The following is an 18,051-nucleotide window of genomic DNA, read 5'->3' on the forward strand; positions in this document are numbered from 1 at the left end:
AATGACAGTGTTGAAAATGCAGAGCGAAAGAAAAACACACCCCTCCCTTCATCTACAAGCCCCCGGTACACACACAAACACACACACACACACACACACACACACACACACACACACATTAAACGGCGCTGACCTCACCCCCGTGTGCGATGCCAGAGACGCAAAGTCTCTCTCTCTCTCCCTCCTCTAGTTTTCTCTCTTTCGCCGCCCACTCCGGTCTCTCCTGCTCATATGACGGGGAAACTTCTCCGAGTGTGTTGGGAAGCCTGTCAGTGTGTTTGTGAGCTGGATGGATCCCAGAGTTTGCTTGCAACAGCACCTTCAAACACCAGGACAGCTCTCGGCTTTCTGAACACACACACACACACACACACACACACACACTCACACACACAGGTGTGTTCGGCAGACATTACTTGATATCTTTTGTGCACTAGCTGGGATATTTGCAGGGCAGATCCGAGGAATCGTCTGATGGTGTGTGATGTGTGCGTGATGTGAAGGGACACCATGCGTCCTCACAGGCTGACTGAGCTGCTGTTCTCTGGCTTCTGCCTCTGCCTCTGTCTAGCGGCCGCTCAGCCGTCTTCATCCGCAGGCGTCCGCGCGGGATCTGAGCGGATCAAGGTGCTCTTCACCCCCACCATCTGCCGGCTGCGCTGCACCCAGGGACGCTGCACCAACTACTGTGAGCGGGGAAATGTCACCACGATCTACAACAGCGAGCAGGGAGGACAGACGCCGCCTGGATCCGGCTTCAGAGTGTGTGAGTACATGCACACACACACACACACTTCAGCACTAGAGGCATCCTGCGGGATATGGACCCAAGACAGCAACACTTAAAAAAAAATATATATATATAGACTAGCGGTTTAATTTCCAATTAGTGTGAAAGACCTGCAACACATTTCAAAAAAAGTTGGGACAGTGAAGCATTTACCACTTTGTAATGTTGCCATTCCTTTTCGCAACACTTAAAAGATGTTTAGGGACTGAAGACACCAAGTGATGAAGTGTTTCAGGTGTAATTTTGTCCCATTCTTCCTGCAAACAATACTTAAGGTGAGCAACAGTACGGGGTCTTCATTGTCGCATTTTGCGCTTCAAAATGCGCCACACATTCTCTATTGGAGACAGGTCGGGACTGCAGGCAGGCCAGTCAAGTACCCGTACCCTCTTCCTCCGCAGCCAGGACTTTGTAATGTGTGCAGAATGTGGTTTTGCATTGTCTTGTTGAAATATGCATGGACGTCCCTGGAAAAGATGTCTTCTTGAAGGCAGCATATTATGCTCCAAAATCTCTATGTACTTTTCAGCATTAATGGTGCCTTCACAGAAGTGCAAGTTACCTTTGCCAAGGGCACTGACACAACCCCATACCATGACAGACCCTGGCTTTTGGACTTGTTGCTGGTAACAGTCTGGATGATCCTTTTCTTCTTTGGTCCGGAGCACACGGCGTCCATTCCTCCCAAAAAATACCTGAAATACTGATTCATCTGACCACAGTACACGTTTCCACTGTGTGATGGTCCATCCCAGAAGCCTCCGAGCCCAGAGAAGTCGACGGCGCTTCTGGACACTGTTAACATAGGGCTTCCTTTTGGCACAGTACAGTTTTAACTAGGGCTGTACGATTAATCGAAAAATAACCGAAACCGACATTCAGAACCTTTAACCGACGTATTTTTCCCATGTCGGTTATTTCGGTTTTCACGTGACTCCGCCCCGTCAGTCACATCAAGTGCAGTTTGAAGGCACACAGAGATGCAGGAGCAGTTATCTGTGTTTATAGATGCCCAGAATCACTATAGTAGCTGCATGTTTTACACAGTTTATACAGGTCAGTTAATTGCTGTTCTTATAGCCTACGCGCTGACACACACACACACACACACACACACACACACAAAGAGAGACGGCGCGCGCAAGCCCCGAAGCCGCTTTCACTTTCGTGCTCGTAAAGTTTGTCAAGTAAATGCGTTTAAACGCGACAACGCGCGCGCCCTGAAGGCAGACCTCTTTCACCTGCGTTCTCGCAAAGCTTTGTCATTTGTATGTGGTTTAAACCCTGTCAGTTTGAACATTAAAGCGAGTTTCGACCATCAGATGTGTATTATGTTGAACTAATGCCTGATTTATTGTGACAAACAAACACTCAGACAGAAGCTCGCACATCACGTGAAGATCGCGCGCAGAAGAGCACAGAAACGCAGGATCAACGCTGTCCTGTGACTAAAGTAAAGTCACTAAAGTAGCTTAGAAACTCAACCGTTATTTTAATACCTTTGAAGTAAGTACAAACCACAGCTTCATAATGAATAGAGACAGTAAGAGTAATTCACACACACAATCACTCTCTCATTAATGCATTCAAATAAATGTAATGTAGGCCTACAGTGTTAATTTATCTGTATCTGATGTACAACAAACAGAAATCTGCTCCATAGACAATAACTGCTGAAAGTGAACCGTTTCCTTCAAGTATTTTAAAATCACAAAGAAATGCACTTTTTCATTAGAAAAAAAAAAATCCACCTTTAATAGTAGAAAATATTTACAGTACAAACCATATCAGGAACTTACTCAAAAAACTTGTGAGGGCAAAAAAAAAAGAGCAAAATAATCGTTCATTAATCGTAATCGAGGTCAAACGTTCAATTAATCGAGGTTTTTATTTTTGGTCAAATCATTACAGCCCTAGTTTTAACTGGCATTTGTGGATGTAACTACGTATTGTGGGACTTGACAAAGGTTTGCCAAAGTAGTCCTGAGCCCATGTGGTGATATCGCTTATAGATGAATGATGATTCTTGATGCAGTGCCGCCTGAGGGATCGGAGATCACGGTTGTTCAGCTTAGGCTTGCGCCCTTGTCCTTTACGCACTGAAATTCCTCCAGATTCCCCTCACGAAACAAAAATATATTGCAGTATATTGGAAAATATCATGCAATACATTAGGCGATATATTCCCATATACAGTATGGGATTTAATATTTACATTTTCCAATATATTGCAATATATTGAAAGCGGAAATCATTTGTATATTTTGCAATATACTGCAATATATTACATATATTGTATACATGTACCATCAATATATTAACAATATATTATAATATATTTCAAGTAATATATTGGTAAATATATTTTCCTTCTGTAAGGGTCCTTGAATCTTTTAATTATGTTATGCACTGTTGAATGTGAAATATCCAAATCTCTTCCTATCTTTCTTTGAGGAACATTGTTTTTAAACATTTCAATAATTTTCTCACGTATTTGTTGGCAAACTGGCGCTCCTCGGCCCATCTTTGCTCCTAAAGGATTAGACCTTTCTTGGATGCTGCTTTTGTACCAAATCATAATTACAATCACCTGTTGACATCACATGTTTCAAATCACATCATTATTTAACCATTTTACCTCATTACTAGCCCTAAATTGCTCCTGTCCCAACTTTTTTTTAAATGTGTTGCAGGTCTGAATGACAGGAAAGGATGCATATTTACAAATGACATGAAGTTGACCAGACAAAACATGAAATATTTTGTGTTCATATTGTCTGCAATGATATACAAGTCAAAGTAAATTTAGAAATCACTTCTTCTTTTTTTATTTGCGTTTTCCATACTGTCCCAACTTTTTCTGATTTGGGTTGTATTTCTGTCGGTATTATTTTGCTCCTGATCTTCTAATAATGCTAAGAACTTGTTCTTGGAAGAGAATTAGAATTCTTGTCTAATCAAGTTTTTGTACCCGAAGTGACACTAACTTTGCTGTTGATGGCACACTTTGTAGAATATATATATAGGCCTAATTTAATATAAAAACCCATAAACTGTTACAGAATGTATAAATTACTTTTGATATAGTTCGTATTACTATTTAGGCTATATCTTCTGTGTCATAATGTAAAATACTAAAAATATTCTACTTAATTTTATTTTGACAATTTAGTAGAATAATTGAACAACTGATAACAGAAAAATCTGAATCCCAGTAAAATAATTTTTTTTATGACTTATGTACAAGCATATCAATATTTACTTATATTTATTGCCCATATCTTAATTGAATATGTGCCATAATAAACATAGGCCTAATATTTTTTGTCATAATAGAAATCACTCAATTAACCTAGCCTATAGGTTTTAGTGAAAGTGAAGATGCCTGAAATGTACATCTAATTCATGAAAATATTAAATAATAGCCCCGTTAATTACAATAAGTATTACATTTAAAAACAATAACAACATGCCACTTGGGGCCTTCTGTGCCAAATATGGCTGGGTCATCTTACCCCAAGAGTCTAATTTTATCTTTTTTCTCAAAAATAAAAGCTATAACATTTACTCCACAAAGCCAAAAACATTGTGTGCACAAATACTTCATTAACAAATAGACACAACAACTTTGATCTTCAACATAACACAATGTCATATATCACTATTTTCGATAGACAAAATTTTGACTGACTAGTAAGAGTAAGATGGATAATTTGTATGGACAAGCACCCAATCCTCGCCCCCAATGCCCCTTTTTTTGGTTTGGGCCACTGCCCCTCAAAATGTCCATGGTATTTAAAAGTACCAAAAAAACAAGCAACATAGTGTCGGCCCAGATCCGGGCCACATCTGGAACATGTGGATTCTACCCGTACCAGATGTTGGCCAGATCTGGGCCGATACCAAAGCATTTTCATGCTAGTGTCCAAATATCCATGCAAGATTTTTTCCATGGTATTTTCATGGTAATTTGGAAGGAGGGATCTTTCTGAAATTCTTGGCAATGCCATGGTATTTTGAAGTACTTTGAAGTGCAATGTAAATACCATGACATAATTATTCATGATATAAAAGTACGATGATATTAAGCTGGCCAAACACAACCACCACACACACCAGCCTTGGATATCCGAGCGAATTCTGAGCGCAAGGCGAGACAAGCTTGTGTTGTAAATCCCAGCTTGTATTCTGAGTCACCGTACCATGGTGCGTTTATGTAAGACTTGTACGCTCCTCTTCAGTTTCCACTCGGGACCTGTTTCCTATTCGACTCTTGCTTCGTGTCCAAGAGAAAATCAGCTCCAACAATCCAGTAACATTGTGACCTATTTATACAAGTGCTGCCTGTAATCTCCATCAAGAGAAACTCATTATGAACTTATCACACACCAAAGCTTCCTCTGATAAATGTTATACATTTGTGTTTTAGTCTGGTAAACACGCTTCCTACATAAAAGGAGGAGATGATTTACAAGCGTTCACATGCGTCCGGCTCAAGCTGTTTGGCGAAAAACGGGCATAAACACACATGCCGTGTTTGTGGCATCGGAGGAATGGCGTTGGCTTCCAGTTCTGAGAAATATGCACCTCATTTATCAGTCTTCTAAACCTCCGCCCCTGCTGTCGAAGCGTCTTTTTAGTCGAGCGAATGGATTACGTCTTATTCAGTGACTTCAGGGTCAGTCTGGCATCAGGCACGGGGCCAGAGCGCTGGTTGTAATTTTGCTCGTTGAGTCATTTGACAGCTGAATTACGACAACGAGAATGATTCAAATCTTTCACAGTAATGATTGTAAACGCATAGTGAAAGTTCGACTGCTGAAAAAAAAAACGACCCAGAGCTCTTTATATAACTATTTATATAAATAACGCCCTTGTCCTACCCCTCCATTCATCTCAATGGATTAGATTCTGATTGGACACATTTGTCTCCCAATAGCTTTCTGTGGATCCATGTGGGATTGTTAGTCGTGTTTCTTCTGGATTGTGCTCCCTTTGGCCTGGAAGCATTTAATCTCCTGCTAATTGATGTCATGTGGTAGAGATTTCAGAGCTCAAGACTGTGACTAAAATGGTCACGCACACACACACAAATGTGACAATAATTGAAAATCCCAACATAGGCTCATTGGAAAAACATACCTACATTTTTCAAAACTCCCAAAACATAGGGGTGTAACAGTTCAAATTACTCACGGTTCGGTTTGTATCACGGTTTCGGTACGGTACGGTATTTGCTATCTTCAGGGAAAAAGGACTACTGTCAAATAAAATGAAAGAAAACAAGACCAAATAATCGAAATACAAGCAAAAGCGCACATAAATACAATACAGCAAAGATACTAATACAATAAACAGTGCTTTTCAGGATTTTCAGGTAGATCTAACATTAGTTTTCAGATTCAGAAATTGAATAAAGTAATCAAATGTAAAAGTAACATTGACTATAAATTAAAGATTAATTTAGACTATTTATAAAGGATTAGTTCACCCCAAAATGAAAATTTCCTGATATTTTACTCACCCCCATCTCATCCAAGATGTTCATGTCTTTCTTTCTTCGGAAGAAAACATTCCAGGATTTTTCTCCACATAATGGACTTTAATGGGAACCAACGGCTGAAGGTCCAAATTAATGCAGTTTCAAAGGAAGGGCTTCAGAGGCTCTGACCGATCCCAGCTGAGGAATAGAGTCTGATCTAGCGAAACGATCGTCATTAAAAAGTAAAAAATAATACTTTTTAACCTCTAAATTACTCATCTTGCGCAGCTCTGCGATGTGCTAAGGATGACGTAATCACGTCGGAACGGTAATGCCAGACGTAGACAGAAGTACCGCTCCGTGTTTACAAAGCGCTCGTGTGAAGAGAAGGCTAATACAAACGCCCTTTAGCAAAAAAAAAAAAAAAGGTAAATCAACGATATCGGATGATTTTGAAGTTGAAAATTTAGTGTTTTTCGGTACTTCTGCCTATGTCAGGTGACCTTTCCGACATGATTATGTCATCCTTAGCACCTCGCAGATCTGTAAAAGATGAACAATTTAGGTTAAAAAGTATATTCATTTGAATTTATTTTTTGAAAATGACCATTTTTCCATATTTTTTCGCTAGATAAGACCCTATTCCTCTGGATTCCTCTGAAGCCCTTCCTTTGAAACTGCATTGGTTTGGACCTTCAACCATTGGTTCCCACTGAAAACCATTAAATGATGAAAAATCCTGGAATGTTTTCTTCCGAAAACTTAATTTATTTTCGACTGAAGAAAGAAAGACATGAACATCTTGGATGAGATGGGGGTGAGGGAAATATCAGGAAATTTTCATTTTGGGGTGAACTAATCCTTTAAAGTTACAAAAGCTATTAAATCAAGAGCAGTGAGTGATTTCCTTGTCTTTTGTTGTCTGAATAACATTAAAAACGTCTTTGGTTACGACTGTAACCCTTGTTCCCTGAGAAGGGAAAGAGACACTAGCCTGGTCCTACCAGACTCTTGTACATTTCATTTGTTCAGAGGGTCTGGCCACTCTCCATTGACAAGCGTTTACTTCCTTGAAGGCGGGAACTCTGTTGAAGTTTAAAACTATTGGATCTGCCCCTGAGCCGCTCTGGATCTGCCATAATCAATCGCTAACGTTTGGACATCAACGTCATCGTTCTCAGCCACTCCCTCTGTTCGCTGATTGGACCGGTTCAAATTTGACCGGAGAAAACCTGAGAATATACCGCAATCCCACACGGATTACTGAAGGAAAATGTAAATGAAAAATTCCACCATGTAAACGACCTGATCCGATTACTTTGAGTTTACGTCTTTCTGTGACATGATATACAGCGCGAGCGCCTCCACAACTGAAGAGGTATACACACCAGGCTAATGTTGACTAGAGAGGAAAGTAAATTTTTCTGAGGTATTAAACTTTTTATTTCATAACATGTTATGAACATGATGATGTTGGAATAATGACACAGACATAGCCTGGCTACACCATCTCATCTTGACAGCGTTTGTCCTGAGCTTCAACTGCGCCTGACAGAAGAACGAATTTTTCTGAGGTGATTCTTACACTTTACAACAAATAATGAATAGCTTTTATAAAACTGTACAAGTCCTGGTGGTCGTCGAGAGTTGCCATTTCAACGGGGATCATTCAAGCTGCTGGAGAGGACGGGTCGACATTTCTCTGTTTCTCGTAGATATAATAAAAAGTTCAACAACTGCTTCAAATTGGTTAAGTAACATTACCCACAGTCTTACGTTACTTTAATTACTTTTGTTAATATTTATACCTTTGTAATTATGGTATCTTTCCATCTGAAATATCTATGCGTTTAGTACTAGTAATGATGCTGAGCAAGTCTTGAATGCATTCATGTTTCTCCGGTCATCCTATGTTTTTATTAATAATTTGGGTGCATTTTATAGTTAATTTTGTGTTTTTCAAAATAAATTAATTGAATTCATTTAATTCCGCATTCATCATTCACAGCTGTTGAAATAGCCATTGTATAGGATATAAATTAATTTCAACTACGGCATGTCCGCCCACAGAAAAATAAATAATTATAAAAATTACCAACACAGAACTATTGATCCACGATAGTAACGTTACGAATCTGAGGCGGCAGACAAACTGTGCGCATGTCACAAAATGATTCTGACTGAAAGTCAGCACATGTAAACACCAGATCGCTTTAGATAACGTCTCATGTAAACAGTCCACCGAATCTTTCAATCTGAATTATTTTAATCAGAATGACAAAAAAGTGCGCATGTAAACGTGGCTACTGTAGTTGTATGTAGACTGGGAGAGTTTGGTTGGTGTTCATGTGGAGAAGACGCTGTTTTCTGCTGCCAAAGCAAATCCACTTTGATGAGAGATTGATACGGTCAAACCCACTCCATCGTTACTGTTCGTATCACTGTGTGTCAAGAGCTGAGATTCAGATATGCTAATGAGCGTTTGCTTTCCGACCAATCACAACCGACTGGACCATATGACCAATCAGAGCAGAGCAGCTCTCACAAAGGCGGGGTTTAGAGAGACTGAATCCTTGATCGAACCGTTTCAGACTCTGAGAGAAAAGAGGTGGAGGTCTAGGAGACTTTCAAAACCAAACTAGGAACCTTTAAAATCAGATAATATGGGCACTAGTCGTAGTCTCTACATTAAAATATACCTCCATCGCAGCTCAAGTGAGAAGCTCAATGATCTGAAGAACTTCTGAACAACGGTCAACCATAAATTAGTCATCTGGCTCTTAAATAATCCTTTATTTTTTAGTCTGGATGCCTGTATTTTCGCATGAAGATGAGTTAATGTATGGGTCGAGCATCTGTAAGTGATCTGAGGCACGTGTGTGTAGGGCTGGTTATGAGTCTCCTCCAATAGCAGGCTGTGGGTTTCGGATGAACGGAGAGGCGAACACGTGGTGCCAAATAAAAGCTTGCAATCCTTCATCCGCTTTAGCTGAAATCAGTGGAGAAAGGGTGAAACGAAGAAAAATCAAGCAGCCATTTCTTCTCACTCCATGTATATATGTGTGTGATATCTCTGAGGGTTAATTATTTTACCTGCAGTGGCCCTCAGGGGCCCTGGAACATCTGGACGATGGCAGAGAGCCAGAGACTCTCAGGAGGCGTCCACAACATGTGTGTGTGTGAGTGTGTGTTATCGTGCATTTACTGTACATATGTGTAGATGTTTCAGATTCAGATCTCGGGTCATGTGTCATCCTGGTTGTTACGATATGGAAAAATTCTTCCATGCAATCACGCTTTGACATTAGTGGAAGTGTATTCGTGTGTGTTAATGGATTACAGAGAGATTTGTAACACTGTACACTCTAAAAAAAAAAAGGTTCTAAATTGCACCAAAAATGGTTCTTGGCTCGTAATCATAGGGGAACCTTTTTTAGTGCTATATAGCACCAATTTTGGTGCTTCAGTGGTTCTTCAGCGGTTCTTCAGAGGTTCTTCACCGGTTCTTTGACTAAGGTGCTATATAGCACCTCTGAAGAACCGCTGAAGAACCACTGAAGCACCAAAATTGGTGCTATATAGCACTAAAAAAGGTTCCCCTATGATTACGAGCCTTTTTTTTTAGAGTGTACAGCAAACTTTTGAACCCTAGCTTTATGTGCTTTTGCAGGAAAACGGCACTAAAGCAGGTTTCCTAAACCGTCAGTGGAAAATTAATGATATTTCATGTTTTTTTATGCAGTTTTATAAGATCATCATTACATTAGTTTTTACTTTGATGCATAGAAATAATAATAATATGATAATATTAAGAATATTAATAAATTTTTTTTATAATGCACTTTTCTAAAAACTCAAAGTGCTACAAACAATAGCAAATAAAGCAAATAAAATGCAGAAGTAAAAAAATATACAATAAAAAGAAAAAATAAATCATACTAATCATTGCACTACAATGATAAAATATAATAAATGAGGATTTAGTGAAAACTATAAATATATACCGATCAGGCATAACATTATGACCGGTGAAGTGAATAACACTGATGATCTCTTCATCACCTGTTATATATTAGGCAGCAAGTGAACATTTTGTCCTCAGAGTTGATGTGTTAGAAGCAGGAAAAATGGGCAAGATGGACCAACACAATATTAGGACTCATAATGTTATGCCTGATCGATGTACAATGACAGTGTATATAGCCTCAATTTGTTTCAGAAGGTGACACACACGTCGATCCCCATTGAAATGAAGTGATTTGCAGCTTTCTCCAGTCTAGCCCAGAGCGCAGCATCATGTGTCTTTAATTTACCTCAAAATAGTTCTGCCTTTTCCCCTTTGACTCGAGTGCTAATGCAGTCAGCTTTGAAGCTCATAGACATACGCCCAAAATCTGCGTATCTCTGTTGATACAAACCTCTCTTGAGGCTCTTATTCCAAAGCATAAAAGCATTCATATGTCTAATTTGAGACTTTTTAGTTTTAAACACAACTCTTGAACTGCTCCATGCATGACTGGCAGGCTCTCCTTTCCTCAAGTGAGCTGAAGATGGCAGATCTCTGAGCAAATCTTTGAAGTGCAAATGAGCGCTTGGACCGTCTCCAATGAAAATGGCTTTTTCTTCCACTCATGTCCTGTCAAGAGTTGTATCATTTCGATTTTTTTCAGCGAAGCACCGTATTCCTGGCCGTTCTTCATTTCAGAAGAATGTTATTTACATATTTCCCCCCTCGCTGAAAGTGTAGATTTGGCTTCCCGTGATCTGGATGGAGCCAATATTTATCCGAACCCTCAATAGTTTCAAAGCAACAGAATATCTGTGGTCCAGAAATGAAGGTGGGAAGCTATAGGGAGATGTGCAGCTTTAATTTAATGAAGTGCGAGGGTGTTGCCAGCTGTTTGTGTTTAGGCGGATGAGCTGAAGAACGAGCTCTCATCCTGGATCAAAACGCACCGCAGTTCATTCATCTGCAAGCCTACAAACCTCTGCCACATCATCTGTAAACAACGTCTCACACACCCCTCGCCGTCTCATTCACACCCATATAGGCCGTGTTACAGTTTAATATGTATAAAATACAATGTAATTGTTATGAGATCATCTCCATAATTATCGTGTGTGTTTGTGCACAAGACTAAAGTGCACTTTCTACTCATGTGTGTAATGAAACTCTCTTAGTTAAGGGGCTTTTGATATCACTAACATTATATTATTTACAAGTACAGTTTTTACAAGTACACTACAGGTGCACATTCAACAGGATTATGCCGAGTTCACACTGCCCGATTTTAGCCCAGATTTTGACTCGCCCAAAATGCCCAAAATCATAGGCAAATCGGTGCTCGTATACGTGACATTCACGCTGTGTGAATTATCAAAGACGTGATCTAAGAGAATCGCAGACGAGTCGAAGAGGCCGGTGAGATAAATCTCGAGTACCTATAGAGTAGTATTGCATCCATATCTCTGAAAATTCTTTAGTTTTATTATTTTTATAAAAGAAAGATACGCTGTACCGAGTCTTTCCGGAAAAAAATCAAGCGGCTGGAGGCGTGTCATGTGGGCGGAGCTAAACAGCCACGAGCGCGCAGCTATTGCGTTGAGAGCGTCTGGAAGCTGTGACATCTTTAAAGGGTTAGTTCACCCAAAAATGAAAATTCTGTCATTAATTACTTCCCCTCATGTCGTTGGACACCCGTCAGACCTCCGTTCATCTTCGGAACACAAATGAAGATATTTTAGTGTAAATCTGATGGCTCTGAAAGGCCTCCATTGGCACAATGCACGGTTCACTCTCAATACCCATAAAAGGCACTAAAGACGTCGTTACAAAGTCCATCTCACTACAGTGGTTCTACAATAACTTTATGGAGTGACGAGAATAGTTTTTGTGCGCAATAAAACCCTAAATATTGACTTATATAGTGATGACGATTTCAAAACACGGCCTCATGAAGCTTTGAAGCGTTATGAATCAGTGAGTCGATTCAGCAGTTTGGATCGCCAAAGTCAGCAGTTTGGCGGTTTGACACACGATTCGAATCATGATTCGACTCACTGATTCATAACGCTTCGAAGCTTCATGAGGCCGTGTTTTGAAATCGAGCTGAAATGATAGTGTCAGTTAGTATAATACATATGACAAAAACAATTGTCTAAATGATGTTGCATATTCCTCAAAAGTTCTTGTGATGATATCACTAGTTGACAACATAGCCTATGATTTCCGAAAATATAGTACTATGATATTGCGCAGGTGCACATTATGCAAGGCTGTCAGAGCCGGCAGACTCGTGTCTCAGACTCATTTCAGTGCAAAATAATCAGCTCAAAAACTATTTAATATACTGCAAATAGCCTACTAGTTTTTTATGTTTATTTATAATTAATTTAGGCAGACAACAAGGCCACCAGGTACTGCGCACAGTGCGCAGCTAATTCATTTAACATATTTTTTCTATGAGCTACAAATCCGGAGTTGAACCAGGCCTTGTTTATAAAACGATCGTCGTCGAAATGCAGCGAACAAACAAAAACACTTGCACCGTTGCTGCTCTGGAAAAACAAACTCTCCTACACTGGAGTTCTTTGGGAAGCTGTGCCGGGTTGTCTTGCCCTGACAACCAAAAATACACTTCTTTGGTGACATTGTTGATTTCTTCAAGTTCTGTGACTGCAGCACAGCCGATGACTTCCCTAAAGCCGAGCACAGTGCGTTAATGGGCGTGCATTTGCTTTCTCGCTCTGGTCGTGCGTGCGTCGCTCCGGGAGAAGAGCCTTTGCTGACGTCAGATAGTAGCCTGGCTCCACCCTCCTACGTACTTCCACTCAATTTTCATTTTCCTTCAGTTCTCCGTCTGGGACTGCAGTATATTCTTAGGTTTTCTCCGAACAAATTTTAACCGGTCCAATCAGCGAACAGAGGGAGTGTCTGAGAACGATGAGGTTGATGTTGTGCGCTAGTTTGAGTTGTCATTCAGTAATGGCAGCGGAGAAAGATGCGAGCGAAGCCGTTCGGTCGGTTGTGGCACCGCTGCCGAATATCCAGAAGTTAAAGCCGGAGCAAGAACAATCTTTGCTGAGTTTTGTTGGTGGCCATGATGTTGTGTCCGTCCTCCCCACGGGGTTCGGGAAAAATTTGTTTTTCCAGCTCGCTACATTAGTGCTGAAGGAGTTGCTGAAGCCCTATTCGGACGGTAATTGTTTCTTGTGCGGTCGGAAGGTAGTGTCATCATTTACAGGGGCTAGTCAGTGATTTTATTGCCGTCCGTCTCCCACCACACGCGGCCAAATTACCTACTGTTTTAGACAAACACCAGGTCGTGTGGTAATTTAATTACTGTCCAAATCCAAATCTCTGAGTTTTCAAGAATATATCACTTCAAAATTCACTGTTTATATCCTTTTTGACCACTGCAGAGCACCGTACGGTTCCGTTTCGCTGTAATTTGGATGCAATTCTAGACTTGTATTTCTTTAAATGCTGGCAAGTATTTACAAGAGCAATATATTTCATCACCGCTCAAAAAATAAAAAGAAGAAAAGCACATAAACATTTGAATTGGGCCGTTATTTACGGCAGCATTTATTCTTATCATACCAAGCATATGACATTTTATTTACAGCACAATCTTGTTACAGACCACGTGGGCAACCGTTCCCGATCACAAAACTCTCCCCTCCACCGTGAATAAATCACAATCCGAATGCACAAGGTTTTATCACTGAGGCGGCTGCACATTTATTTTTACGGACTTCCATGTGAGAAACAGAGGCGAACGCCGCATGACACACGTCAAGACCAAACGTTAGCGATTGGTTATGGCAGATCCAATAGTTTTAAACTTCAACAGAGTACCCGCCTTCAAGGAAGTAAACGCTTGTCAATGGAGAGTGGCCAGACCCTCTGAACAAATGAAATGTACGAGAGTCTGGTAGGACCAGGCTAGTTAGACAGACCCATATTTGAAAAAAACTTTCCGAAACTTGTGAGAAACCGGAAGGAGTTTTGGTAACGCTTTAGATTACGGCCCGGAAAGTACAGCGTAACTAAAGAGAATTTACAGCATAATTTTCGGTAATTATAGTGTAACTATAAAGTAAGTATGTGTAGGTATAAGGGAACAATATGTAATTTTGGGGGAATAAGGGGTAACTATCAGGAAAATTAACACATTATTTATACTGTAAGTATTTTTTAATTAAGGGGTAATTATCTGTGTAGTTACAGGGTAAGTATGAATCTGCGGGCTGTAAATTAAAGTGGTGCTTGTTCCCCTCTTGTTTCGTGTAGTTACAGGGTAAGTACAATAAACAACGCATACAATATCTGATATCACTCGGAAATATTTATTTGAAAAACAATTTTTTAAAAAAAGATTTACAACACTTATTCGTTTCTCTAGCTTGGCTTTATCCTCGTCTTGTTCCTCTACTTTTTCATCCTTGCCACAGATGAATCTTAAGAAGGATGTCTCCAGCTATTCTGTATTATGTAGCTAACTACACTGAAAATACAGTTCATGCTTTATCTAAGAAAAAATGAATAAGAAAGTGTCAAATCTGTTTTGGATTAAGTTGTTTTTCAAATAAATGTTTCCAAGTGATATCAGATTTTGTATGTGTTGTTTATTGTACTTACCCTGTAACTACACGGATAATTACTCCTTAATTAAAAAATACTTACAGTATAAATAATGTGTTAATTTTCCTGAAAGTTACCCCTTAATTCCCCCAATATTACATATTGTTCCCTTATACCTACACATACTTACTTTATAGTTACACTATAATTACCGAAAATTATGCTGTAAATTCTCTTCAGTTACGCTGTACTTTCCGGGCCGTAATCTAAAGCGTTACCGGAGTTTTTTTTGGCACATAAATACTCCTTAAAACGTCCAATTAAAAAAAAAAAAACTTTGTCCATGTTTAGCGTGGGAATCCAAATCTTTAACCGTGTAAAAAGCTCAGTAAGCATGAAAAAGCATTTGACCCTCCCTTTAAATATCTGGACGTGTTGTGTGTCCTGCTGTGTGAAATGAGTTCTGACTGAAAATGACATCGGCGATGACCGACAGCCAATGAGAGAGCAAGATACAAGGGGGAGGAGTTATAGACCACAATATCAGTTTTAATAGATGTATTTATAATTATATCAAACAGAAACAAAGGACAAGCATCTGCTAAATGATTTATTTACCTCCAACTCTCTTTGCTGCATCATTTCCTGCATTAGCTAGGTCAGCCGGAACCGGGAACACTTCCCATAACACCTGATGCACTCGTTACATCATAAGAAGAATGGCATCTACGCTAATGTTAGTCTCTCTGTTTATCCTGAGGTTTACTGCAGTCAGCCGGATCCGGATCAGATGGTGGACATGTGCCTAAACACGACCACAACGCATCCCTGAAGTGACCGTGTTAACTAGACTCTTCCTGTGAAGGCCTCCTTCTCTTCCCCCTATTCAGATAAAACACATGCACACATACGTATCCAAACGTGCTATGCTTGCGTACATGCTGTCACCGTTTTCATGGAATCGCCTGTTTGTGGGTTGCAAGGGGATGATGATGGTGTTGTGAACTTTTATCTTCTAAAGTGTAGGAAACTCAGAAGTGAAAACCAGGAGACGTCGGGATCGCGTTCAAACAGAAGTTATTCTTTTAATGAGAACTCTCTGTGCTGCAGGTCGTCCGAAAACAGTCTGACTCAAACAGCATACCTGATAGGTTATATACATTCCAAAGGGGGAGGGATTTACATTGAGGTTGAACAAAGCATGTAAATTAAATATACAGGTTTTGGGAAAACCCGCCCAGACAGAGTATCACCAATCCTACTCCTAATCAGCATAACTATTCAAACGCATAGAGGCAACGACGGTGAGAGTCTGAAAACAGGTCCGGCAGGAATCTCTTGCTGGAAACTCAGCAATCTTCCTTTATACCTCAAATGCTCACTGTAAAACAGGCCCAGCAGGAATCTCCTGCTGGAAAACCCCAGAATTATTATCCATACCTTAAATGTTAAATACAATGTACTTTCTTAAATTTGTAATCTTACATTGGTATAGTTTCAAAACTATTTCAAACCTATTTCATGGTTTGCGTTCTCCGGCCAGCAGGTGCTGTTGCCGTGCGGATGGGGTCCGGAACGCATTGGGGGTTTTATGTTTTAATTGAGGATGGTGTTGTTTAAATGGCACCAAATTAAAGACCTAATCAGCTTTTACAACAGAAATGACAGTTTTTCTCAGTCGCTTTGGTACATTTCTCAGATCAGAATTTAAATTCTCAAAGCTACCTGTTCAATTCTCACATCATTGTGTCACTTGTGCACATCAAAAAAGCAGTTTCTCATTTCTTTCAACAAGTTGCAAATGCTTGTGTACATCCATGCAAATGATTATGTACAATTTTCTGCTGTTTCCTATATTATCCGTTGCTTATGTCATGTTGATCAGGATGTATTATAATGGGTCTCTGTTGAATAGTCTCACCCCCAAAAAACATTTAGGCATTAGTTCATAGCATAAGCCTTTACATGCAAAATGGTTGAACAAGTTGTCATAATATGTCAAGCATATTTCTATACATTTCCATTTGACGTTCATATTTCTACTTTTGTTTTTTTAGTTTTTTTTCCTTTGTGCTATGCAGTGCTATCTTTTTCTCTCTGTATGGCAATGACATGGTCTGTCAACAAATTACAGTACAAACAGTAAAAGCATAAATGTGAATCTTGTCCAGTCTCTTACAATCAAACTCCCACATACACTAAGGAGTAACCTACAATTTACAATAATTGTCATCAAAACTTTAGCCATAGTTTACATCAGAACATCCGTCCAGAGTTCAGTTATATTGACAACATGACTAAGCAATTTGACTGTGTTATTCATACACAATGACACAATGCCTTTTCATTCTGATGGCACTGACATGTTCATTGACACAGAGATTTACTTTTGAGAGATGAACTAAGGATTTTGAGCAAGAGACTGGCTTTTGCAGGTAATCCATGGTGTTTTGCTATTTGTACGAATTGTTTTGAGAAATGCACTTACTGTTTTGCAAATGTCGAGGATGATTCGAGAAATGTACCAAAGCGACTGAGAAAAACTGTTATACACTTTTCTTCAAAAACGTAAAGCGCTATATAAATGAAGGTGACTTGACTTGACTATCATTGCTCCTCGCGTCTCCCCAACACTTTCCTCCGCCATAATCTTTTTTCTTTTTCTCCTTTTCGCTGCAAATCACCGCACAGACAATTTGGATCGCACGCTTTCTGCGGTCTATCATTTTTAATAACAATTCCAGTCTCGTGTGAGAACTCCGGTCTGACGCACACATGATCTCGCGTTGTTTCCTTGTCACTTCTCGCGTGTGTTTGCTTGGGTAATGTAGTTCGCGGATCGGATAGAGATGTACAGTCATGCGATGTGAAACCCCGTCGCCGATCCATCTGTCAGTGTGAACACAGCAGACACTGAACGCTACCCCAGGCAGTCATGAAGTGTGTAAAGAGCAGTGATTCGACCAGTTTGAAAACCGGTCAGTGTGAACTCGGCATTAGGCACACTTATTTCTCATTAGGCAGGGCTCGACATTAAAGGGATAGTTCACCCAAAAACGAAAATGTGATGTTTTTCTGCTTACCCCTAAGGCATCCAAGATGTAGGTGTCTTCGTTTCTTCAGTAGAACACAAATGAAGATTTTTAACTCCAACCGTTGCTGTGTGTCACTCATATAATGCTTGTCAATGGG

The 18,051-nt window shown here is 39.9% G+C and overlaps 1 protein-coding gene across 3 annotated transcripts in view; it reads left to right on the forward strand.

Moving 5' to 3' along the window:
* The first annotated feature begins 225 nt into the window (after positions 1-225).
* Positions 226-18,051, forward strand: part of ltbp4 (latent transforming growth factor beta binding protein 4) — a 121,842-nt gene continuing 104,016 nt past the window's right edge. Inside the window, exon 1 of one of the 3 annotated variants that reach the window (XM_079825954.1) lies at positions 226-766. In XM_079825954.1, coding sequence (XP_079682080.1) covers positions 511-766 — 256 coding nt within the window. In that variant the 5' untranslated portion in view covers positions 226-510. The remainder of the gene's footprint in view (positions 767-18,051) is intronic. The other 2 variants (XM_079825956.1, XM_079825955.1) reach the window with 2 other exon arrangements.

The sequence above is a fragment of the Gobio gobio genome (assembly GCF_949357685.1).
Source record: "Gobio gobio genome assembly, chromosome: 9".
NCBI lineage: Eukaryota > Metazoa > Chordata > Actinopteri > Cypriniformes > Gobionidae > Gobio > Gobio gobio.